This window comes from Ranitomeya variabilis, chromosome 4 (assembly GCF_051348905.1).
Source record: "Ranitomeya variabilis isolate aRanVar5 chromosome 4, aRanVar5.hap1, whole genome shotgun sequence".
Classification (NCBI taxonomy): Eukaryota; Metazoa; Chordata; class Amphibia; order Anura; family Dendrobatidae; genus Ranitomeya; species Ranitomeya variabilis.
This window is the reverse complement of record NC_135235.1, coordinates 746,859,594-746,887,040: the sequence shown is the minus strand read 5'-3', so window position 1 is coordinate 746,887,040 and position 27,447 is coordinate 746,859,594. Positions and strand designations below refer to the sequence as shown.

The window sequence follows — 27,447 nt, the reverse complement described above, 5'->3', positions numbered from 1 at the left end:
TGTGGTAATGGGGTGGGGGGCAGGATTATGTGTGGTGATGTGTGTGGCGCGGAGTTACTGTGCAGGGGGCGGGATTAGCGAGTAATCACGATGCCTCTTATATATATAGATTGAGGCATCCACTTAGCCCAATGATGTTCTAGGATGTCCGTTCACATCACTATCCAATATTTGGGGAGTATCTACAAGAGAACATAGAATAATCACTCTTTGGACAGTGGAAAGAGTTGAAAAATATATATGTGCCCCCTCCGTAACTTCCCCCATTTATACACATCCACATTACACACATTTATACACACGTCAGTAGCATTGTATTTGTAAAAATAATATATATTGAGTAGCTTGTAGCCTGTGGATCACTGGTAGTGTTTCTGCCTCTCATACTACAAAGTGAGAATTGAATGTAAAGAATCATCCAATTCGCACAGTGATTGTTGTCGGGCATTGTGCCTTATTAAAATCTCTGCCTGTATAAAGAGAGAGATGCGGATTGGATTAATTCCTGAACCATTAGAACCCCTTGGATTAGGAGGGGAAAGATAGAAAGTGGCGATCCTAACCGTTCAAAGAAAGTGCAAAAGGGGTGATACTGTACTCAGACTTCCCATGTTAAAGAAAATCTTTAATCTGAGGGCAGAATAATCTAGGGGCAGACACCCTGATTCCAGGGTGGTGTTGCTTTACCAGTGTGTTATCAGCAGGAGATTATCCCTTCTTTCTACTGCTACTGATTTCGGGGGATATCTCCCCTAACCTTGGTCTACCATCCCCCAACCCCTCCCCCACCTCACATCAAAACCTTACTAACTTGATTAACATTAGCTGTACTCCTTCATTTCCCTCTTTTAATTGTGCCCTCTGGAATTCACGGTCTGTGTTCAATAACCTTCCTTTCCTGAACAACTACTTTATGACCAACTCTCTTAATCTGTTGGCCCTCACTGAAACCTGGATTCAGGATTCTGACACTGTCTCCCCTGCTGCCATTTCTCATGCGGTTTACACTTTCCCATTCCCGCGAGGCCTGCAAACAGACTTGGTGGTGGAGTCGGCATACTCCTGTCCCCACAATGCACTTTTCCAGGTTATCCCCCAGTTCCATCACTCTCATTCCCTTCTTTTGGGGTCACACCACATCATATATCAGCCCCCAGGCTCACCCACCCACTTCCTTGACCAATTCTATGCCTGGCTGCCGCACTTCACGTCCTCAGAGCTCCCAACCCTTATCCTGGGAGACGTCAATATACCCATTTACAGTCCCACTACCACATCTGCATCCCAGCTTCTATCACTAACCACTTCTCTAGGCCTCTCACAGCTCTCAACCTCTGAGACACACAAAGACGGTAACACCCTTGACCTGGTCTTTGGCTGTGTTCCATCTCTGACCTAGATAACTCACCTCTTCCCCACTCCGACCACAACATTCTCTCCTTCGAGCTCACAATCCCTTGCCCAACCCAGCACACTCCTACCTACCACACATTCAGAAATCTACAAGCCATTAACCCTCACACACTTTCAGACTCCTTACACTCATCACTGTCCCCAATCTCCTCTTTTTCCTGTCCTGATCTGGCTGTACATCACTACAACGACACTCTCAAAAGCCCCCTGGACCTATTAGCGCCCCTCACCCTCAGAACCTCCAAACACAGAGTAAAACAGCCCTGGCTCACATCGCAAACTTAAATTCTCAAGCGATTCTCTAGGAGTGCTGAACGCTTATAGAGGAAAACCCGCACACCAGAAGACTTCATCCACTTCAAATTTATGTTAAGAACCTATAACTCTGTCCTTCACATCACCAAACAGACCTGATCTCCTCATTATCTAACAACCCAAACAAACTCTTGACACCTTTTACTCCCTCCTCAGTCTGAAAACACAGGCCCCTGTCACAGACATCTGTGCTGATGACCTGGCCTACCACTTTATAAAGAAAGTAGAGAATATCCATCAGGAAATCCACTCCCAGCCACCTGGTGCCATGACTCCCATCCCTCCCCACATCTCCTCTGGTTCACTCTCCACATTTGATCCCATCACAGAAGAAGAAGGCTCCTCTCTTCTTCTCATCCTACTACATACACTATTGACCCTCTTCCCTCACATCTCCTCCAGCCTCTCTCTCCAGTCATCACTACCCACCTAACTACAATCTTCAATCTGTCTTTCTCCTCTGGCATTTTCCCCTCCTCCTTCAAACACTCTATCATTACTCCATTATTAAAGAAACCTGCTCTCGACCCAAATAACAAATAACTACAGACCAGTCTCCAATCTCCCCTTCATCTCTAAACTCTTGGAGTGCCTGGTCTACTCCTGACTTACCTGTTACCTCACTCTCTCCTAGATCCATCACAGTCCAGCTTCCGCCCCTACATTCTACAGAAACTGCACTCATCAGTGACCAATGACCTTCTGACAACAAAATGTAATGGTGACCACTCTCTGCTCATTCTTCTTGACCTCTCTGCAGCTTTCGACACTGTTGACCACCCTCTCCTACTCTCTAGGCTCCAGTCACTAGGCATTAAGGACACTGCCCTCTCCTGGTTCTCTATCTATCTTTCTGACCGCTCCTTCAGTGTAGCGTTCGCTGGCTCCACTTCTTCTCCTCCTTCTCTCACTGTTGGGGCCCTCAGGGCTCAGTCCTTGGCCGTTTTCTCTTGTCTCTCTACACGGCCCCAATTGGATGGACCATCAGCAGATTTGGCTTTCAGTACCATCTTTATGTTGATAACACACAACTATACATGTCATCCCCTGACCTTACCTCCTCAGTACTACAGAACGCCACTGTCTGTCTGCAGTTTCCAACATCATGTCCACTCTCTATCTGAAACTCAACCTCTCCAAAACTGAACTTCTTCTGCTCCTGCCATCTACTAACCTCCCTAAATCTGACATTTCCCTCTCCGTGGGTGGCACCATAATAACACCCCGGCAGCAGGCACGCTGTCTGGGTGGTATGTTTGACACCAATCTCTCCTTCACCTCCCATATACATAACATCTCTAGAATCCACCCTTTCCTCACCATGGAAGCAATAAAGACCCTCACTGTTGCCCTGATCCACTCCTGCCTGGACTACTGTCATGCTCTATTAATTGGCCTCTCCCTTACTCGAGTTTCCCCTCTCTAGACCCATCCTTAATGCAGCAGCCAGGGTTGTCCATCTGGCTAATCGGTACTCGGATGTGTCCACTCTTTGCCAGTCATTGGACTCTACATTGCGGCCCCCCTACATTTCCTCCCTCATATCTGTTTATCGGCCTACTCACTCGTTATGCTCCATAAGCGACTTTTGACTAACATCTGCACTAAGCCGTACCTCCCACTCCCGGCTTGAAGACTTCCCCCAAGTTGCACCAATCCTCTGGAATGCTCTACCCCAAGAAATTAGATCTATCTACAACTTACACAGTTTTAGGTGCTCCCTCAAAACACATCTGTTCTATCAAACTCTACCGCAGCAAATAGCACCACACATACTGGCTGATGACTACCTCATGCAGCCTTTATCTATCCCCCATTCCCTCAAGACAGCTGGACCACCATTGTAAATAAGACCCTGTACTTTGTCTCCCCCACCTCATTGTAGATTGTAAGCTCTTACGGGCAGGGTCGTCGAATTTTGCTTTAATTATTGCATTATCTTTATGTTTGTTATTTATGACTTGTATATGAATTGTTAAACTAAAGATTATTATTATTATTATTATTATTATTATTATTATTATTATTAATAACTATTTGTTGCGTGCCAGGAAGTCCAGAATATAGATTGTCAAATTGATGAGATACAAAATGACAGTTGGTGCTTATAAGATTCTATGGAGAAAGGAAGGGGGAGGAGCCAGACAGGAACATTCCGCTGGAACGGCAGTTAGAATTCAAACTGTAAACATCGGACGTTCCGTCTCCTCGCTAGCAGAAAAAAAATAATGGGATGTTACATTGCGTTTCCAGCCCTGTGTAAGGGGTTAATAGCGGCAGGAAATTCTCAATTGAGCTCTTTGCAGCCAAATTCTTGTTCATTAAAAAAGTTTAATAATATGCATTTTTTTTTTCTAATAGACCCTGTGTTTGCAGCCGCGCCGGGGTCCATGGGGATTGAGAAGCTTTCATTAGCAAGAGATTGGCTGCGAAGAACTAAACACACTGCTTTCTGTATCCATAGCAACAGACGAAGGGAGGAGGGGGACGAAGCGATGTTTCGGAGAACGGGACTAAGAGTTAGGTAAGAACAGGGGCGGGGGGATATTAGAAGAAAATGGAAGTCAGGGGCTTCCAGAAACAATGGGCTCAATGCAGACAAAATTATAGATGTAGGGAAGGGAAATTAGCGAGAAGCGGTTTTTGGCTGTGGGTCTGGATCTAGTCGCTGCCTCCATTCCTAAAGTACAGACACCAAAAACTGCACCTGATCCTGGAGGGAATATGAATTCCCAGAGAAAAGTGCTGGTGCCGTGTATCAATAGTCAGCCCTTCTTCCCAACGTGAGGGCCGCGGTCAGGAGTCGTACATGATCTCAAGGCTTTGGTCTGTTCCTTCTCGCTACTTCTTAGGAAATAGTTCAGCAGAAAAGATAGTCACTAGCAGCAGCGAAACTAGAGTCCCATGGACCCCCGTGTAAAATTGTTTGCCCCCCTTGTAATAATGTCCCAGATTTTGGCCCCTTCCTATAATATTGTCTACAATCCTGGGTCCTCCATTCTGGGCCCCCTCTTGGTGTAATGTCCACAGCCTGGGCCCTTTTCAGTAATAATGTCCCTCATTCTGGTATAATGTCCCCGATCATGGCCCCTTCCCGTAATAATATCCACAAATCTGTGTCCCCTTCCTATAATAATGTTCATAAAGTCCTCCATCCTGAACCTTTTCCAGGTATAAAGTCCCACAACCTGAGTCTTTTCCTGGTATAATTTCCTCCATTCCGAGACCCTTCCTGGAGTAATGTCCTCCATCCTGAGCCTTTTCCTGGAATAATGTCCCCCATCCTGGGACCCTTCCTGGTATAATGTCCCCCACCCAGATCTCAACCCTATAGAAAACCTTTGGAGGGAGTTGAAAGTCTGTGTTGCCCATCGACAGGCCCAAAACATCACTGCTCTAGAGGAGATCTGCATGGAGGAATGGGCCAACATACCACAAACAGTGTGTGCCAACCTTGTGAAGACTTACAGAAAACTTTTGACCTCTGTCATTGCCAACAAAGGATAGATTACAAAGTATTGAGATGAACTATTCTTAATGACCAAATACTTATTTTCCACCATAATTTGCAAAATAAATCTTGCCAAATCAGACAAAGTGATTTTCTAGATTTGTTTCTCATTTTGACTCTCATAGTTATGGCCTACCTATGATGTCAATTACAGGCCTCTCTTATCTTCTCATCTTTTTAAGTGGGAGAACTTGCACAATTGGTGGCAGACTACATATTTTTTTCCCAACTGTACTCCATCAATAAAGGGGGGGTGTGAGCATGGCTGACCCCTAAAGACTGTTGACAGCTAGGTACAGTTAGGGCTAGGTTAGGTTAGGGCTAGGTTAGGTTAGGAATAGAAAAAGCACAAAAATTGAGCTTGACTTAAGTTGGTACACATGCAGCACATAAACGCATGTTCACATTGGCCATAAAACATGTAAAAACTACAAGAGAAAAAAAATGAGAAAAAACCCTGCTGTAAATAAATAAAATGCAAAAAGTGCATCTAAATAACACAGAATTTTAAGTAATACTGTTTTTGATCAAAAATAAAATAAAATCTATCCCACCACGACAAGGTCACCCTGATCGAGACAGTCCTTTTCTGAGTAAGGTTTTTAATATTAGACAGAGTAGGACTGCCCGATCAGGGTCACCTTGTCTTGGTGGGATGGCTTTTATGCTATTTTTGATCAACAACAGTATTACTAAAACTCTGTTATTTCGATGCACTTTTTGCTTTTTACTTATTTACAGTAGGAATAAGTTAGGTTAGGGATAGGTTAAGTTAGGGATAGGTAATTTTAGGGTTATCTTAAGTTAGGGATAATTTAGGATAATGTAGGTTTAGGGCTAGGTTAGGCCTAGGTTAGATTAGGGCTTGGTTAGGTTAGGGCTAGGTTAGGTTAGAGATAATTTAGGATAGGGCTAGTTAGATTTGGGCTAGATTAGATTAGGGCTAGGTTAGATTGGGGGCTAGGTTAGGTTATGGCTAGGTTAAGTTAGGGCTAGGTTAGGTTAGGGCTAGGGTAGACTAGGGCTAGGTTAGATTAGGGCTTGGTTAGGTTAGGGCTAAGTTAGACTAGGGCTAGGTTAGATTAGGGCTAGGTTAGACTAGGGCTATGTTAGGTTAGAGCTATGTTAGGTTAGGGCTAGGTTAGATTAGGGCTAGGTTAGATAAGAGCTAGGTTAGGTTAGGGCTAGGTTAGGGATAGGTTAGGTTACAGCTAGGTTAGGTCAGGGCTAGGTTAGGCCTAGGTTACATCAGGGCTAGGTTAGGTGAAATTAGGGCTAGGTTAGGTTAGGTTACGGCTATGTTAGGTAAGGGCTAGGTTAGGTTAGGGCTAGGTTAGGTCAGGCTAGAATAGGTTAAATTAGGGCTAGGTTAGGTTACAGCTATGTTAGGTCAGGGCTAGGTTAGGTAATGGCTAGGGTAGGATATGGCTAGGTTAGGTCAGGCTAGAATAGATTAAATTAGGGATAGATTAGATTATGGTTAGGTTACGGCTAGGTTAGGTCAGGGCTAGGTTAGGGCTAAGTTAGATTAGGGCTAGTTTAGGTTAGGGCTAAGTTGACAATAGATCCCTATGTTGATGGTCATGTTTATTACAAGGCCTAAACATACAAGTTTTGTATGTTCTGCACTACACCTGCAAGTGTCCAGTGTGCATTCCCTTCATGTCAATTATTGATGGAGCATACTCAGTTGACCTATTTTACCCTTGAAGGGAACACCTTCTTGACACTTAGCAAGTTACTAGCATGACCATCAAGTGAGCTGTGTGCACACTGCGATATCCCTCACTGCATCTACTGGAATTAGCAGGATTTTAAGGGAATTAGAGCTACTGACAGACCCCATTTCATATATGCTGAGTCTCAATGTCAGAAGGGAGCCAGTAAAGCTTAATATAAAACTGTATTTCCCAACATCATTTCTGAACACATAAACTTCATCTTGCATCTCGTTACCAACATCACATGTAACCAGTGAAGCACCAGGGGAATTATCTAAAGCACCTGCCTCACCTGAACAGGTGTCTGGATGAAACCATCACCTAGAAAGGGGGACTGTTGAGGGGAGATTTAAAAAACACAATCTCTATGCAAAAATAAATCATTTCTGTTAACCTTAGAAAATTGGATCCACTTCAAAAATTCATAAATAGAATGAAATATCCTAAAATATCATCAGAAGGGAACATACATCACATACGTGGTGCACAGGACCCCCGGGGTGAGACAGGAGCCGCCCCAAGCCACACCCCCAGGTATCAGGATCATCAGTTTTATTGTACATCCGGAGAAGGTGGAAGGTCGATAGTCTGATCCAACGGAGTCCAGTAAGTAGCATGGCGGGGACGGTAGTAGAGCGAACCTGATATCAGCACCATGGACAGCAGCGATCATAGACCATAGTGGATCTAACCTGATATCAGCACCATGGACAGCAGGGATCATAGACTATAGTAGATCTAACCTGATATCAGCACCATGGACAGCAGAGATCATAGACTGTAGTATAGCTAACCTGATATCAGCACCATGGACAGCAGGGATCATAGAATATAGTAGATCTAACGTGATATCAGCACCATGGACAACAGGGATCATAGACTGTATTATATCTAACCAGATATCAGCACCATGGACAGCAGGGATCATAGACTATAGTAGATCTAACGTGATATCAGCACCATGGACAGCAGGGATCATAGACTAGAGTAAGACATACTGGAAGAACCAGAGTCCCAATCGGCACAAAGTATTTCAGGAGAGGAATGTGCTGGTCTTGAAAACAGTCAAAGATTTGACATTATTAGCATTATTTTCAGCTGTATTTTTCCAGCAGCACAGAGTATTTTAGCATAGATGTGTGCTGATGTTTGTGTGTGGGGCATAGTCATGTGCCCACTCTGTGATGGTTGTGAACAGTAGCGCAGGATCAGTATATCTGAAGATGATGCAACAATTAAGGTGAAGACCCTCAATATCTCGCTATGCTAGTCTGCACGTCCCCCAGCAGACGCCATATTATGCCTGGGTCCCAGGAAGCTGCAGGAAGCTCATACTTTCTCCATGGCTTCCCAGCTGGAGGAGTTGTCGGGGCGAAGCTGTGGGTGATGATTCCTGCACACACTGTACGTACTTTGCTGCTTACACATGTAACCAAAGGGGGTTCCTCTGCACCGGTATGTGGGTCCCCTGCTGGGCTAACCCCAGGCTACAGCAAATTACCGGACACTTCCTGAGAATACACATCCGAAAATAACTACATCAAAGCCAAAGGCAGGAAAGTATGTGCACCCGCTGATACATAGGACAAGCGCAATACCCAGCATGCACCGCACAATGTCGAGATACATAGTGAGTGCAGCTCTGGAGTATAATACAGGATGTAACTCAGGATCAGTAATGTAATGTATGTACACAGTGACTGCACCAGCAGAATAGTGAGTGCAGCTCTGGGGTATAATACAGGAGGTAACTCAGGATCAGTAATGTAATGTATGTACACAGTGACTGCACCAGCAGAATAGTGAGTGCAGCTCTGGGGTATAATACAGGATGTAACGCAGGATCGGTAATGTAATGTATGTACACAGTGACTGCACCAGCAGAATAGTGAGTGCAGCTCTGGAGAATAATACAGGATGTAACTCAGGATCAGTAATGTAATGTATGTACACAGTGACTGCACCAGCAGAATAGCGAGTGCAGCTCTGGGGTATAATACAGGAGGTAACTCAGGATCAGCAATGTAATGTATGTACACAGTGACTGTACCAGCAGAATAGTGAGTGCAGCTCTGGGGTATAATACAGGAGGTAACTCAGGATCAGTAATGTAATGTATGTACACAGTGACTGCACCAGCAGAATAGTGAGTGCAGCTCTGGGGTATAATACAGTATGTAACTCAGGATCAGTAATGTAATGTATGTACACAGTGACTGCACCAGCAGAATAGTGAGCACAGCTCTGGGGTATAATACTGGATGTAACTCAGGATCAGCAATGTAATGTATGTACACAGTGACTGTACCAGCAGAATAGTGAGTGCAGCTCTGGGGTATAATACAGGATGTAACTCAGGATCAGTAATGTAATGTATGTACACAGTGACTGTACCAGCAGAATAGTGAGTGCAGCTCTGGGGTATAATACAGTATGTAACTCAGGATCAGTAATGTAATGTATGTACACAGTGACTGCACCAGCAGAATAGTGAGCACAGCTCTGGGGTATAATACTGGATGTAACTCAGGATCAGCAATGTAATGTATGTACACAGTGACTGTACCAGCAGAATAGTGAGTGCAGCTCTGGGGTATAATACAGGATGTAACTCAGGATCAGCAATGTAATGTATGTACACAGTGACTGCACCAGCAGAATAGTGAGTGCAGCTCTGGGGTATAATACAGGAGGTAACTCAGGATCAGTAATGTAATGTATGTACACAGTGACTGCACCAGCAGAATAGTGAGTGCAGCTCTGGGGTATAATACAGTATGTAACTCAGGATCAGTAATGTAATGTATGTACACAGTGACTGCACCAGCAGAATAGTGAGTGCAGCTCTGGAGTATAATAGAGGATGTAACTCAGGATCAGTAATGTAATGTATGTGCACAGTGACTGCACCAGCAGAATAGTGAGTGCAGCTCTGGGGTATAATAGAGGATGTAAATCAGGATCAGAAGAATATATTGTCTATATTTGGGGTGACACAATTTTGTGGTGACCGCAGTGACTGCGCGTATCTTCTGCAGACCCCACAGTGGAGGCGTTATCCACAGTGTCGTTATCCACTGGGCGTCACTGAGGAGTAATGTGGTCATCAGTTTTCCATGTTGTGATTTTTATCAGGTCATTGTCAGAATCCAATAATGTAGAACTGCATAAAACTAAGGCACTAAGACCTCCCTAATACTACTGATAGCAAAAGTATAAGCCCCCCTCCACAGCAGGGTCCCTGACAATTAATATCGGAGTTAATTGGTGTTTAATTGAGATCAATTAGTGGCATTCGCTCTGTAATGTGTAATAATTAGCAGATTCCCGTTTTTGCAGAATGACCACTTCGTGTTCCCTTTGTCGTCCTCGCTGACAGACCGAGCTTCTCCTGTTGCCCTCACAAATAACGTATGACTCCCACTTCAGAGGGTTACAATCACACAGTAATTAGCGCTTGTATAATTACAGGTCATTAGGAATATCAGGTGTGATGAAAAAAATTACACTTTGCAGATTATAAAAATGACATTTTTAGCTGGTGCTGAAGAGCAGTAATATGGGATGGTAGTACCAGTGGTGAGACAATGAAGCAGATGCCGGGGCAGATGTGATATCAGGAGCCCTGCTGGGTTAGTGAAGGAGCTGGGAGAAGACTCCTGGTGGTCTTACAATTACCAGGGACAAGGTACAGGGGCTTGATGTTGCACCTCCATACCTGAACGTCTGAATCCAAATCCTTCTCATCATTACTCAGGTTTGGGAGTAATCTTCTTAAGGCCGTCCATCGCTTTGGTTCAGGGAGAATGCAATGAGTAGAAAGGTGGATGCAAGATGTGGGACACCAGGAGAAAAAACTACTGGGGGCCACAAGAAATAAATATTGGCCCAGCATGAACTGGGCTTCAGAATATGGGAGCCCAAATGCAAGAACTATAAGAGAACTGGAAAATTACTAGACGCTAGGGCTAAGGCACCAGCTACTAAGGTAAAGAACCTCTAGATACCAGGACTAAGGTACTGGATACTGAGGCACAGAACCTCTAGACACCAGGACTAAGGCACCAGATACTGATGCACAGAACATCTAGATACAGGACTAAGGCACTGGATACTGGGGCACAAAACCTCTAGACACCAGGACTAAGGGACCAGATACTGAGGCACTGAACCTCTAGATACCAGGACTAAGGCATGGGATACTGGGGTACAAAACCTCTATATACCAGGACTAAGGCACCAGATACTGAGGCAACGAACCTCTACACACCAGGGCTGAAGCACCAGATACTGAGGCATCGAACCTCTACACACCAGGGCTGAGGCACCAGATACTGAGGCATTGAACCTCTTGACACCAGGACTAAGGTACCAGATATAGAGGCATCAAACCTCTAAACATGCAGGAGTAATTGCAAAACCATTAGATTTCCTGCACTAAGGCATAAGATAATGAAGCACAAAACCACTAGACACCAGAACTAAGGAACCAGATACAACCACAATTAGGCGTTCTGTGACAGTAGATACCAAAGACTGAGGCTCCAAATCATGACCCAGCAGGAACTGTCATATTAATTGACTGAACACCAGGGACGGGGACACTAAATTATAGCATGTATGGAACTACACTGCATGATAGTGGACACCAGGGATGAGGAACTGAAATCATGACCCAACAGTAATTTGAGACCACAGAACACCAGAGACTGACACTGTCCTAGATGGGCACCAACAGCTGAAAAACCAAACCATCATGGACCAGGGGCAGTGACCCAAAGCCAAGAGGCAGATATAGGTCCAGCTGGGGCACTGACCCGTCCATCTCATATCTCTACCACCAGGACACTGGAAGATAGAATCATAGAAAGGTAGAGTTGGAAGGGACCTCCTGGGTCATCTGATCCAACCCCCTTCTCAAAGCAGGATTCACTAAATCATCCCAGACAGATGTCTGTCCAGCCTCTGTTTGAAAACTTCCATGGAAGGACATTTTGGATTTCCAGTAAATGAGGTGATCTTGATAATTTCCAAACATTTCTAAACATGGAACTAAGGACCAGACTGTCCAGGGAGGACTTCATCCATCTTCTGCCTTCAGCCCGAGTCCCGAGGGTACAAAACGCCTCTGGCAAATCCATCATGTTCTCCTCATGTCCCTCAGGCAGTTCCTAATACTTCACCGGCCTTAACGAAGATTTACTCAAGAACACAATCACCATCTTAATACAATGTGTCCTCACCACTTCCGATACATTTCTAGAAACCGTCATCCCCGACACAGACAAATCCCGAATTAACACCTATGAGTGTTCCTATTAATTCAGATGAGGTCTTAGATGTGACGGTGTCTCAGGAGGACGGCCAATGTCTGGAGAAGATGAGTTCTTTCCCCGTATAATTACCTTCCTGGGAGCGTGGGAGAAAATCCTGTCAAAATACAGCGCTCAACGCTCAGACTAAGAAGGAAGGAACCGAGAGGCGCCATGATGTTGGTAGAAGGGAACATCGAGTCCTCACGAAAAGGATCCAGGTCTCATCTATTATCAATGTAATGGGAAATAAGTGAAAAATATTCAGGTTTCAAGATTAAATACAATTTAATTAGGAAAGAAGAATTTACATACAGTACAGTATATATATGTAAATGAGGGCAAACCCACTTATATACAAAGAGGATAGGACAACAGAAAAGGGAAAATAAAACATCACTAAAAAGTTTATATAAAAACAAATACCGGTAGTCTAATCTGTCACTACCGCAAATCACACAAAATATCAAATTCTAAAAATAAATTAAATTAAATGTTCTAATAAGATGTGGTACGGTGACGGTGTGATATGGTGTGTGGGGCATCATTCTGTCTATGTTCATATTTGTACTAGTTTTAGGAGTGTTGTCTTGTTCCTCTGTATCATTCTGTGTGTTCCCTGTTTCGTCTAGAGTCTTAATTACCTTACAAAAGGTCCGATATGGGAATTAGCTCAGTTACTTTCTGCAGCCTGAATGTGCCCATGCCTCTTGATGAACCTCTGCTAACTCTTCCTGACTGTCCAGTCATGACCACTCTGCTTTCGAAATTCTGCAAATCACGCCTTGATCTCTGAGGCACCATTCCCAGGTCTGGGGGGTCTGAAAACCCTCCAACCAGTCTGTGGGAGGCTGAGGAGGACATAAAGAACAGTAAGATAGCTCCTTTGTGGGATGCTAATGCTAAGGCCAGCACCCCACAGAGACTTGGAGAAACTCGGATTACCCTGGAAAATACGGCTGGAGGAGCCTATATGGAGAAGTATCTGGAGCCATATCAATCTCTAAGTGTAGGATTCAGATGTTCATCTCATAGTAGCTATAATATTGTACATAGGAGCAGTATTATAGTAGTGTGAGGCAGTGACCGGTGTCACATGTGAGGGTCGCTGTGTGTTCCCCCCAGGATGCGCATGGAGGTGCATTGAGGCCATGGGAGTGCATTGCAGTCACAGGTGTAGCTGTGATTGCAATGCAGAATAAGAGTGAATATTGGTCCTGGACAAGCTATTTGTCCAGGGCATATTTAAGAAAATCTGCTGGGCTTTTGTTTTAAAATGGATTACAGGATGGTAGTGTGGCAGTCCGTTACCTTCCTGGCTGGGTTTTCCATGTGGTCAGGGTCGGACTGGCCGACTGGAGAACCAGAGGATTCAACGGTGGGCCCAGGCACTGACACCTGCTGGCATACTGGCCAGCAGCTGTCTAGGACCCCCACTACTCCGAGGGCCCCTAGCCAGTGGCGTATCACTAATAGCAGCACACCCAGCAGATATGGGGCCCCTGAGTCAAGGGTCCTGCCCTATGCCAGCTGAGCAACAGCTGGAGACAGGAGCCTGTCCCTGCTGCTAAAGAGAAATGAATATTCACACTTCCCCATGACCCCTTGTGCGTGCAGAGGAGTGAGTAATCATTTCACTTTAATAGCGGGCAGTGTTAGCCACAGGTTGAGGCTAAACCTGCCCACATGTAAAGCTGTTGGGGCTGCAGGGTGGCTAACCCTGAAGGCATTCGGTGGGCAGGGAGCGATCCCTGCAGCTTGGCAGCAGAGCAAAGCTGCAGGTATCCAATGCTATCCTGCTTCCTGCACGCTGCCCGGCATTTCCTGTCTGACACAGCGCGGCTAGTAACATCATCATTCGCGCGGCTGTTTCAGAGAGAAAGCTGCCAGCGACAAAGATGCTGCCGGGAGGTGCGGCGACTGTGGGGAATGTGCAGACAGGTGAATGGTGCTGTGTGTCTGTCTGCCTGTCTGTCTGCCTGCGTGCGTATATGTGATGCAGTGCTGTGTGTGTGTATGTGGTGTGGTACTGTGTGTGCGGTGCTATGTGTGTATTGGAGATTGGCAATGATGTGGGTGATGGAGAGAGCAGTGATGGGGGTGGTGGAGGAGGAGGCAATAATGGAGGTGGTGGAATGGGCAATGATTGGTTGGTGGGGGAGAAGGCAATGATGGTTGTGGTGGAAAAGACAATGATGGTAGTGGTGGAAAGGACAATGGATGTTGTGGGGGAGGAGGCAATGATTGGGGTGGTGGAATGGGCAATGACGGGGTGGTGGGGTGAAAGCAACGATGGAGGTGGTGGAAAGGAAAATGATGATAGTGGTGGAAAGCACAATGGTGGTGAGGGAGGAGGCAATAATGGAGGTTGTGAAGAGGACAATGATGGAGGTGGAGGAGGACTGCATCATACCCTATGAGGGGAGCTGCATTATACCCTTAGAAGGGGCTGCGTTATAATTTGAGGGGGATACATTATATTCTGTGGGTAGGGCTGCAACATATTCTGTGTGGGGCTGCATTATTCTCTCAGGGGGCTAGATTATATTCTGGGGGGCTGCATCATGCTATATAAGGGGGGCTGCATTATACTCTATGAGGGTGCTACATTATATTCTATGGGGAGGGCTGCATTATACATTATGAGGGGGTTGCATTATATTTTGTGGTGTGCTGCATTATACCCTATGAGGGGGCTGTACTATATTCTATCAGGGGGCTGCATTATATTCAGTGTTAGTGTCAGTCTGGAGTTTGCAGGAGTGCAGAGCAAGAGGCTCTGCAGAGCTCCATCTGTGTGAGGCAACACAGGCAAGCAGAGCCAAACAGCCGAGGCAGCTGAAGGGACAGGCGCCAACAGAGTAAACAGCGGTGCAAATGCCCAAAGCAACTGGTCTCGGAAGTGGACTGGGGTGTTTATTGCCTGCAATCCAGAAGATATGGTTCCCGGCTGCGATCCGGAGAATATTGTGTACTGTGTATTGCTGTGAGTTGAACATTAAAGAGACATTTTGTTTTGAACTTTCCTGGGTCACTGCATCATCACTGCATAATATGCTACCGCTGCACTACATTAGTAATATTCTTGTACATAGGGGCAGTATTATAGTAGTTATATTCTTGTACATAGGGGCAGTATTACAGTAGTTATTATCTTCTACATAGGGGCAGTATTATAGTAGTTTATTCCTGTACATAGGGTCAGTATTATAGTAGTTATATTATTGTACATAGGGGCAGTATTACAGTAGCTATATTCTTGCACATAGGGGTAGTATTATAATAGTTATATTCTTGTACATAGGGGGCTGTATAATACTAGTTATATTCTAGTACATAGGAGGCAGTATTATAGTAGTTATATTCTTGTACATAGGAGCAGTATTATAGTAGATTATTCCTGTACATAGGGTCAGTATTATAGTAGTTCTATTCTTGTACATAGGGTCAGTATTATAGTAGTTATATTCTTGTACATAGGGGGCAGTATTATAGTAGTTATATACTCGTACATAGGGGCAGTATTATAGTAGTTATATTCTTGTACATAGGGGCAGTATTATAGTAGTTACAGTATATTCTTGTACATAGGAGCAGTATTATAGTAGTTATATACTTATACATAGAGGGCAGTATTATAGTAGTTATATTCTTGTGCATAGGGAGCAGTATTATAGTAGTTATATACTTATACATAGAGGGCAGTATTATAGTAGTTATATTCTTGTACATAGGGGCAGTATTATAGTAGTTATATTCTTGTATATAGAGGCAGTATTATAGTAGTTATATTCTTGTACATAGGGGCAGTATTATAGTAATTATATTCTTGTACATAGGGGCAGTATTATAGTAGTTATATTCTTGTACATAGGAGCAGTATTATAGTAGTTATATTCTTGTACATAGGAGCAGTATTATAGTAGTTATATTCTTGTACATAGGGGCAGTATTATAGTAATTATATTCTTGCACATAGGGGCAGTATTATAGTAGTTATATTCTTGTACATAGGAGCAGTATTATAGTAGGTATATTCTTGTACATAGGGGCAGTATTATAGTAGTTATATTCTTGTACATAGGGGCAGAATTATAGTAGTTATATTCTTGTACATAGGAGCAATATTATAGTAGGTATATTCTTGTACATAGGGGCAGCTGTTGTGAATTCTATTTTTGGGCTCCCTCTAGTGGTCACAAGCGGTACTGTGTAGTGTTGTCTTTCTGAAGGTGGCTACATCAGCTGGTTCGTTATCCTTGGTTGGTTTCCTATTTAGCTCACCTGGAGACTCAGTTCCTTGCCTGCTATCAATGTATTCAGTGCTCTTCAGATTCCTTGTGTCTACCTTGCTCCCAGTCTCTCCAAGACAAGCTAATTTTTTGTTTGATCATTTTATGATTATCAGTGTTCATTATGCTTTTAGTCCAGCTCGCTAAAATGTGATTTTCTCGCTTGCTGGTTGCTCTAGGAGACTGAGTTTCTCCCCCCACACCGTTAGTTGGTGTGGGGGTTCTTGAAATCTCAGAGTGGATATTTTGTAAGGGTTTTTTACTGACCGCATAGATTCCCTTTTCTATTTTCTGCTATGTAGTATTAGTGGGCCTCATTTGCTGAATCTGCTTTCACCCCTGTGTATGTGCCTTCCTCTTACCTCACCGTTATTATCTGTTGGGGGCTTCTATATCTTTGGGGATTATTTCTCTGGAGGCAAGAGAGGTCTTTTCTTTCTCTCTAGGGGTAGTTAGTTCCTCAGGCTGGCTCGAGACGTCTAGGATTTTTAGGCACGTTCACCGGCTATTTCTAGTGTGTTTGGATAGGTTCAGATTTGCGGTCAGTCCAGTTTGCCACCTCCCTAGAGCTTGTCCTATGTTTGTTACTTAGCTGGAGTAATTTGTGATCCTCAACCACTAAGGATCATAACAGTATAGCAGGCCAAAAAGTGTTTAATGCATCGCAGAAGTGGGATAAAAAGAAGACCTGAGTACATTTTTTTTTTTTTTCCTCCCGCTTTTCCTTTGCTGCAGTCTGTTTAGCTTCTTTCATCCCCTTGAACTCTTGGTGGTTTTGAGCTCAGCTGCAGACATGAATGTTCAGACTCTGACTTCTAGTGTGGATCATCTTACTGCACGGGTGCAAAGTATTCAGGATTTTGTTATTCATAGCCCTATGTCAGAACCAAAGATACCCATTCCTGAGTTGTTTTCTGGAGATAGATCTAGGTTTCTAAATTTTAAGAATAATTGTAAGTTATTTCTATCTCTGAGACCTCGTTCCTCTGGTGATTCCGCTCAGCAAGTTAAAATTGTTATCTCCTTGTTGCGTGGCGACCCTCAAGATTGGGCTTTCTCTCTGGCGCCAGGAGATCCTGCATTGCTTAATGTAGATGCATTTTTTCTGGCTCTTGGACTGCTTTATGAGGAGCCTAATCTTGAGAATCAGGCAGAAAAAGCGTTGCTGGCTATCTCTCAGGGTCAGGATGAAGCAGAGGTGTATTGTCAAAAATTTCGGAAATGGTCGGTGCTTACTCAATGGAATGAGTGTGCCCTGGCTGCAAATTTCAGAGAAGGTCTTTCTGAGGCCGTTAAGAATGTTATGGTGGGGTTTCCCACCCCTGCAAGTCTGAGTGATTCTATGGCTTTAGCCATTCAGGTTGATTGGCGTTTGCGGGAGCGCAAATCTGCTCATCCTTTGGCGGTATTTTCCGAACAGAGACCTGAGTCTATGCAATGTGACCGAACTCTGACCAGAATTGAGCGACAAAGTCATAGACGTCAAAATGGGTTGTGCTTTTACTGTGGTGATTCTACTCATGTTATCTCAGCATGCTCTAAACACTTAAAAAAAAAATCTAAACCTGTCACCATTGGTACTATACAGCCTAAATTTATTTTGTCTGTTACTTTGATTTGTTCTTTGTCGTCCTACCCGGTTATGGCTTTTGTGGATTCGGGTGCTGCCCTGAATCTGATGGATTTGTCTGCCAAGCGCTGTGGTTTTGTCCTGGAGCCTTTGGAATTTCCTATTCCTCTGAGGGGAATTGATGCTACGCCATTGGCTGAGAATAAGCCTCAGTATTGGACGCAAATGACCATGTGCATGACTCCCGTACATCAGGAGGTGATTCGCTTTCTTGTTCTGCATAATTTGCATGATGTTGTCGTTTTGGGTCTGCCATGGCTGCAAGCTCATAATCCAGTTTTAGATTGGAAAGCTATGTCTGTGTCAAGTTGGGGTTGTCAGGGAATTCATGGCGATACTCCGTTGGTGTCTATTGCTTCTTCCAGTCCTTCTGAGGTCCCTGAGTTTTTGTCTGACTACCAGGATGTATTTGATAAGCCCAGGTCCTGTGCCCTGCCTCCTCATAGGGATTCTGACTGTGCTATAAATTTAATTCCTGGTAGTAAATTCCCTAAGGGATGACTTTTTAATTTGTCTATACCAGAGCATGCCGCGATGCGGAGTTATATAAAGGAGTCTCTGGAGAAGGGACATATTCGCCCATCCTCTTCCCCTCTTGGTGCAGGTTTTTTTTTTGTGGCCAAGAAGGACGGTTCTTTGAGACCTTGTATAGATTATCGTCTTCTGAATAAAATCACAGTCAAATTTCAGTATCCTTTGCCACTATTGTCTGATTTGTTTGCTCGGATTAAGGGTGCCAGTTGGTTCACCAAGATAGATCTCCGTGGTGCGTATAACCTTGTGCGCATTAAGCAGGGAGATGAATGGAAAACAGCATTTAATACGCCCGAAGGCCATTTTGAGTACTTGGTGATGCCTTTTGGACTCTCTAATGCTCCTTCTGTGTTTCAGTCCTTCATGCATGACATCTTCCGAGAATATCTGGATAAATTTATGATTGTTTATCTGGATGACATTTTGGTCTTTTCTGATGATTGGGAGTCCCATGTGAAGCAGGTCAGGATGGTGTTTCAGGTCCTGCGTGCTAATGCTTTATTTGTGAAGGGCTCAAAATGCCTCTTCGGAGTACAGAAGGTCTCCTCTTTGGGTTTTATTTTTTCTCCTTCTACTGTGGAGATGGACCCAGTCAAGGTCCAGGCTATTCATGACTGGACTCAGCCCACGTCTGTTAAGAGTCTTCAGAAGTTCTTGGGTTTTGCTAATTTTTACCGTCGTTTCATCGCTAATTTTTCCAGCGTGGTTAAACCTTTGATGGATTTGACCAAGAAGGGTTCTGATGTGACTAATTGGTCTCCTGCGGCCGTGGAGGCCTTTCGGGAGCTGAAGCACCGGTTTTCTTCAGCTCCAGTCTTATGTCAGCCAGATGTCTCTCTCCCCTTCCAGGTCGAGGTTGATGCTTCTGAGATTGGAGCAGGGGCTGTTTTGTCGCAGAGAAGCTCTGATGGCTCTGTGATGAAGCCATGTGCTTTCTTTTCAAGAAAGTTTTCGCCTGCCGAGCGGAATTATGATGTTGGTAATCGGGAGTTGTTGGCTATGAAGTGGGCATTTGAGGAGTGGCGACATTGGCTCGAAGGAGCTAAACATCGTGTGGTGGTCTTGACTGATCACAAAAATCTGATTTACCTTGAATCTGCCAAGCGCCTGAATCCTAGACAGGCTCGTTGGTCGTTGTTTTTCTCCCGTTTCAACTTCGTGGTCTCATACCTGCCTGGTTCGAAGAACGTGAAAGCTGATGCACTTTCTAGGAGCTTTGTGCCTGACTCTCCGGGAGTTTCTGAGCCGGCTGGTATTCTCAGAGAGGGAGTGATTTTGTCTGCCATTTCCCCAGATTTGCGACGAGTGCTGCAGAAATTTCAGGCGGATAGACCTGACCGTTGTCCACCAGAGAGACTGTTTGTCCCGGATAGATGGACCAGCAGAGTTATTTCTGAGGTTCATTCTTCGGTGTTGGCGGGTCATCCTGGGATTTTTGGTACCAGAGATTTGGTGGCTAGGTCCTTCTGGTGGCCTTCCTTGTCGCGGGATGTGCGTTCCTTTGTACAGTCTTGTGGGATTTGTGCTCGGGCTAAGCCTTGCTGTTCTCGTGCCAGGGTTTGCTTTTGCCTTTGCCTGTTCCGAAAAGGCCTTGGACGCACATTTCCATGGATTTTATTTCGGATCTTCCAGTATCTCAGAAAATGTCTGTCATCTGGGTGGTGTGTGATCGTTTTTCCAAGATGGTCCATTTGGTGCCCTTGCCTAAGTTGCCTTCTTCCTCCGATTTGGTTCCTCTATTTTTTCAGAATGTGGTTCGCCTGCACGGCATTCCTGAAAATATTGTGTCTGATAGAGGATCCCAGTTTGTGTCCAGGTTTTGGCGGACTTTTTGTGCTAAGATGGGCATTGATTTGTCTTTTTCGTCGGCCTTCCATCCTCAGACTAATGGCCAAACCGAGCGAACTAATCAGACGTTGGAAACTTATTTGAGATGTTTTGTTTCTGCTGATCAGGATGATTGGGTGACCTTTTTGCCATTGGCCGAGTTTGCCCTTAATAATCGGGCTAGTTCTGCTACTTTGGTTTCGCCTTTTTTCTGCAATTCTGGTTTCCATCCTCGTTTTTCCTCGGGTCAGGTTGAGCCTTCTGACTGTCCTGGGGTGGATTCTGTGGTGGATAGGTTGCAGCAGATTTGGAACCATGTGGTGGACAATTTGAGGTTGTCACAGGAGAAGGCTCAGCGCTTTGCCAACCGCCGCCGCGGTGTGGGTCCCCGACTTCGTGTTGGGGATTTGGTGTGGCTGTCTTCTCGGTATGTTCCTATGAAGGTCTCCTCTCCTAAATTTAAGCCTCGCTTCATCGGTCCTTATAAGATCTTGGAAATCCTTAACCCGGTGTCTTTTCGTTTGGATCTCCCAGCATCGTTTGCCATTCATAATGTGTTCCATAGGTCTTTGTTGCGGAGGTATGTGGTACCTGTGGTTCCTTCTGTTGAGCCTCCTGCTCCGGTGCTGGTCGAGGGCGAATTGGAGTACGTGGTGGAGAAGATTTTGGATTCTCGTATCTCTAGACGGAGGCTTCAGTATTTGGTTAAGTGGAAGGGCTATGGTCAGGAGGATAATTCCTGGGTTGTCGCCTCTGATGTTCATGCGGCCGATTTGGTTCGTGCCTTCCACGCGGCTCATCCTGATCGCCCTGGGGGTCTTGATGAGGGTTTGGTGACCCCTCCTCAAGGGGGGGGTACTGTTGTGAATTCTATTTTTGGGCTTCCTCTAGTGGTCACAAGCGGTACTGTGTAGTGTTGTCTTTCTGCAGGTGGCTGCATCAGCTGGTTCGTTATCCTTGGTTGGTTTCCTATTTAGCTCACCTGGAGACTCAGTTCCTTGCCTGCTATCAATGTATTCAGTGCTCTTCAGATTCCTTGTGTCTACCTTGCTCCCAGTCTCTCCAAGACAAGCTAAGTTTTTGTTTGATCATTTTTTGATTATCAGTGTTCATTATGTTTTTAGTCCAGCTCGCTAAAATGTGATTTTCTCTCTTGCTGGTTGCTCTAGGGGACTGAGTTTCTCCCCCCACACCGTTAGTTGGTGTGGGGGTTCTTGAAATCTCAGAGTGGATATTTTGTAAGGGTTTTTTACTGACCGCATAGATTCCCTTTTCTATTTTCTGCTATCTAGTATTAGTGGGCCTCATTTGCTGAATCTGCTTTCACCCCTGTGTATGTGCCTTCCTCTTACCTCACCGTTATTATCTGTTGGGGGCTTCTATATCTTTGGGGATTATTTCTCTGGAGGCAAGAGAGGTCTTTTCTTTCTCTCTAGGGGTAGTTAGTTCCTCAGGCTGGCTCGAGACGTCTAGGATTTTTAGGCACGTTCACCGGCTACTTCTAGTGTGTTTGGATAGGTTCAGGTTTGCGGTCAGTCCAGTTTGCCACCTCCCTAGAGCTTGTCCTATGTTTGTTACTTAGCTGGAGTAATTTGTGATCCTCAAACACTAAGGATCATAACAGGCAGCATTATAGTAGTTATATTCTTGTACATAGGGACAGTATTATAGTAGTTATATTCTTGTACATAGGGGCAGTATTATAGTAGTTATATTCTTGTACATAGGGACAGTATTATAGTAGTTATATTCTTGTACATAGGGGCAGTATTATAGTAGTTATATTCTTGCACATAGGAGCATTATTATAGTAGTTATATTCTTGTATATAGGGGCAGTATTATAGTAGCTATATTCTTGTGCATAGGGGCAGTATTATAGTAATTATATTTTTGTACATAGGGGCAGTATTATAGTAGTTATATTCTTATACATAGGAGCAGTATTATAGTAGTTGTATTCTTGTACATAGGGGGCAGTATTATAGTAGTTATATTCTTGTACATAGGGGCAGTATTATAGTAGCTACAGTATATTCTTATACATAGGAGCAGTATTATAGTAGTTATATTCTTATACATAGGAGCAGTATTATAGTAGTTGTATTCTTGTACATAGGGGGCAGTATTATAGTAGTTATATTCTTGTACATAGGAGCAGTATTATAGTAGTTATATTCTTGTACATAGGGACAGTATTATAGTAATTATATTCTTGTACATAGGGGCAGTATTATAGTAGTTATATTCTTGCACATAGGAGCATTATTATAGTAGTTATATTCTTGTATATAGGGGCAGTATTATAGTAGCTATATTCTTGTGCATAGGGGCAGTATTATAGTAATTATATTTTTGTACATAGGGGCAGTATTATAGTAGTTATATTCTTGTACATAGGGGCAGTATTATAGTAGTTATATTCTTGTACATAGGGGCAGTATTATAGTAGCTACAGTATATTCTTATACATAGGAGCAGTATTATAGTAGTTATATTCTTATACATAGGAGCAGTATTATAGTAGTTGTATTCTTGTACATAGGGGGCAGTATTATAGTAGTTATATTCTTGTACATAGGAGCAGTATTATAGTAGTTATATTCTTATACATAGGAGCAGTATTATAGTAGTTATATTCTTGTACATAGGGGCAGTATTATAGTAGTTATATTCTTGTACATAGGGGGCAGTATTATAGTAGTTATATTCTTGTACATAGGAACAGTATTATAGTAGTTATATTCTTATACATAGGAGCAGTATTATAGTAGTTATATTCTGCATCAAGCAGCATACATAGGGGTGTATACTTCCACTGTTGTATTCTGTATTATGGCGCTACACATTTAGATATATTTGTAAACTGTAGCCTTTTGATAACAGGGAAGTGCCGTACAAAGTATACCTAATATTAAAGGGGATTGAAGGGTAATATGAAACGGAATAATTGGTTTCTGAGAGGAAATATGCTTATATATCTAGTTTGATACCCCTAGCTCAATACAAATGTACATAAACATGCTGAGTTACATCTAGAGAGAGCGCAAGCGCAATAACCTATGGGTGGTACAGTGAGATCTGATGTTCATATGACCGGGAGCGCCGTAACTATCCACAGAGTACACCCTGGTAACTCCAATGATATACCAGGGGAAAAGGTAATAGGGGCGCGCACATGTACCGTCAGAAAGCACCATGGTCAGTACCTGTGATCAGCTGACCGGGTGTCCGGTATTGTTTTGAGAACGTACGCGCAATAGTAAACTAGTACTGACCAGGACCTGTGGTCACATGGTCTGTATGGTCGTCATTGCGCTTGCGCAAGTTCCAGCAAATAATGAACGTTTCACGGTTGGTACCTGTGATCAGCTGACCGCATGTCCTGTATTAATTCTAGAACGCACGCGCATAAGCAAAATAGCACCGACCAGGACCTGAAGTCACATGGTCAGTAAGATCGTCACAACGCTTGCGCAAAGTCCAGCAAATAATGAAGGAAACCGTCAAGAACGTGTAACGCTCAGTAACTTAGATGAGCTGACGGGATCTTTTTTCTATTCAGAACGCATGCGCAGTAGTAAACTAGCGCCGACCAGGACCTTTGGTCACATGGTACGGTTACTATGGTACCTGCACAAGCTGTAGAAAAAGAAAAAGAAAAAGGAAAATATGTAGAAACAGATAAAAAAGAGTACGCTGGAAGGTATGAGAGAAGTAAGTGAAAATAAGGGGTATGAAATAAATGTATTGAAAACATAAGATTAAGCATAAAGAAAGAAATATATTTCTTCTTGGAATAAAAGGAGGAAGTGATGTCAGGCGCGAAATTTTAGCACTACCCTCCAACCCATCTCCCCTCTCTATATAATGGCAGCTAACATTGAACAGGTGAGAGACCATTTCTTCTTATACACAGGATCTCGGCATACAGAGAGGTCATACCCTGCCACTGCAGGTGACTTCGTCCGTTTTTCTTTAGCCCTGATAAACTTCCCCTGATGAACCCCCCAAACGGGTGGGGAAACGCGTAGGGAAGACACACACTTTTTTTCAGGGTGGCTATATTTACCAGGGGCACCGAAAAATAGACTCACACTTGGGTACTGCCCTTGTAAGGGCGGGAGCTAATTGGGCACGACAGGGTAAAGAGGCCCCCGTGTTCCCAACTCCCCCCTATGTCGTTTGTTTGGTCTTGATGTCCTTTCTCCCCATCATCTGGTCTCATGGTATATGGAGCAGAATTCCGAGGGCCAGCTAACAATTTGGGTGAGATTGTGCCATTTTTTATCTAGTGCACTGTTAATCACGAGCACTTTATGTACACAATTTCTATTTATATTTTTATTTTAGGTGTATTAATAAATGCTAAGTTTTAACTAGGATTTAAAGGGCTGACTTTGCTGTATTTGTTAGTTATATTCTTGTACATAGGAGCAGTATTATAGTAGTTGTATTCTTGTACATAGGGGGCAGTATTATAGAAGTTATATTCTTGTACATAGGAGCAGAATTATAGTAGTTATATTCTTATACATAGGAGCAGTATTATAGTAGTTATATTCTTGTACATAGGGGCAGTATTATAGTAGTTGTATTCTTGTACATAGGGGGCAGTATTATAGAAGTTATATTCTTGTACATAGGAACAGTATTATAGTAGTTATATTCTTGTACATAGGGGGCAGTATTATAGTAGTTATATTCCTGTACATAGGGAGCAGTATTATAGTAGTAATATTCTTGTACATAGGAGCAGTATTATAGTAGTTATATTCTTGTACATAGGGGGCAGTATTATAGTAGTAATATTCTTGTACATAGGAGCAGTATTATAGTAGTTATATTCTTGTACATAGGGGCAGTATTATAGTAGTTATATTCTTGTACATAGGGGCAGTATTATAGTAGTTATATTCTTGTACATAGGAGCAGTATTATAGTAGTTATATTCTTGTACATAGGAGCAGTATTATAGTAGTTATATTCTTGTACATAGGAGCAGTATTATAGTAGTTATATTCTTGTACATAGGGGGCAGTATTATAGCAGTTATATTCTTGTACATAGGGGGCAGTATTATAGTAGTTATATTTTTGTACATAGGAGCAGTATTATAGTAGTTATATTCTTGTACATAGGAGCAGTATTATAGTAGTTATATTCTTGTACATAGGGGGCAGTATTATAGCAGTTATATTCTTGTACATAGGGGGCAGTATTATAGTAGTTATATTTTTGTACATAGGGGGCAGTATTATAGTAGTTATATTCCTGTACATAGGGGCAGTATTATAGTAGTTATATTCTTGTACATAGGAGCAGTATTATTGTAGTTATATTCTTGTACATAGGGGGCAGTATTATAGTAGTTATATTCTAGTACATATTATACCAATATAGAAATATATCTACTGTTTCATGTTACATAGTATGAATTTCACTTTGCGTGTGTCTCATCCACCTTTTCTTATGTTGTCCTCTACTCCTCAGATTCCATGGGCGGCTTCCTCGTGACGCTGATGACACTACTATTAGTAACCTGCAATAATGGACAGTTGAGGACTAACATTTGTCATCCAGGATGCAGTTGCGTTTCATCTTCCATTAATTGTTGTGAATCCGAGGAATATTTTCAGATTCCTGTTATTGCTTTTGATAACATTACTAAGATAAGTTTTAGTAGCTGTCCACGCTTCATTATTTCTAAGCAAAGCATCTGGAATCTGAAGTCCCTGGAAGAGATAGCTCTGAGAAGGACAGCTGTGTCTTACATTGACGCTCAAGCCTTTGGTGACCTTCCGATGTTGAAGAATCTAATTCTGAATGAGTTAAATCTTAGCATGTCCAATCTCCATCCATTGGCCTTCAATGACCTTCCCATTCAGTTGCTGGACTTAAAGGGAAACTGCTTACACTTAATTCCCTCCAAGATGTTCCAGGGTCTTCAGAACCTTCGGATTCTAGACCTTTCAAAGAACAACATTGCCACGATTCAGGACTTGGCTTTCGAGACCTTTCCAATGTTAACTGTCATAAATCTAGACTCCAACAGCTTGATCTCCATCACTCCTCTCTGGTTTAAGTCCTTCAGTAACTGTTCTACTTCTTTACGGATCAGCGTGATGGGAAATAACCTCACTAATGAATGCAGTTTCAGAGGAATTGAGTTGACTGAAAATCAGTGGTTTATGAAGTCTTTATTTCCCAATGACTCATTGGCTGCCTCTATGAACCCCGTGCCTCAATGCACTGTGCCCATGTTCAGGGAGACCTTTCAGGAGATATATGTTAAGGAAGACTCTTCAATAACCCTTCCATGTTCTGCTACTGGAGTACCAAGACCAGTGTTGACTTGGCTACTGCCAACAGGGTTGGAAGTCAACTTGGCCACCTCTACTTTCTCCATTCGCAATGGGAAACTGATTATAACAACCATCAAGCCTGGTGACTCTGGTATCTATGCCTGCGTGGCCAAGAATAGTGAGGGATCATCAGTGTCCCTAGTCAAGGTCTCAGTGCTATCTAATGCTTTGATGTCTTTGACGCCGACCTTGATGGTTACCGTTACTCCTAAGAAGAAAGCATCGTTCGTTTTGCTGATTGTTTTCATCTTACTGCTATTGTCTGTCTTGTTCTTCGTCTTGGGATATGTTTCACAGTTGGTTTACAAGCTGGCAAAGAAGCAAAACAGTGATGACTTTGAGTTCAGCCGTTTTGTGGACACTCCCAACATCCTACCTGTCCCTGAGAACCCTCAGCCCATGCCACATGTATAAATCCACGTGGGTTGTAGACCCTAAACCTGCAGTCCTAAATAATGCTGTTGACAAGGTCTAAAATTGTCTGCTTATGGCAACCTTATTCCAAGAGTAACAAGAAAATAAACTAAA

At 43.4% G+C, this 27,447-nt stretch overlaps 1 protein-coding gene across 2 annotated transcripts; it reads left to right on the top strand.

Annotated features, from left to right (window-relative positions):
* Nucleotides 1-3,898: 3,898 nt before the first annotated feature.
* On the top strand, nucleotides 3,899-27,447 carry LOC143769356 (uncharacterized). Of its 2 annotated transcripts, XM_077257837.1 has the most exons (4): nucleotides 3,899-3,987; nucleotides 4,090-4,252; nucleotides 7,360-7,566; nucleotides 26,048-27,447. In XM_077257837.1, the coding sequence occupies exon 4, from the start codon at nucleotides 26,053-26,055 to the stop codon at nucleotides 27,331-27,333; it is 1,281 nt and encodes a 426-aa protein (XP_077113952.1). In that variant the 5' UTR covers nucleotides 3,899-3,987; nucleotides 4,090-4,252; nucleotides 7,360-7,566; nucleotides 26,048-26,052; the 3' UTR covers nucleotides 27,334-27,447. The 2 variants fall into 2 exon arrangements, with proteins under 2 accessions (XP_077113952.1, XP_077113951.1); XM_077257836.1 differs by lacking the exon at nucleotides 7,360-7,566.

Excerpts from the sequence above, each read along its gene's own strand:
- LOC143769356 (XM_077257836.1), top strand. The coding sequence starts at position 26,053 with ATGGGCGGCTTCCTCGTGACGCTGATGACACTACTATTAGTAACCTGC.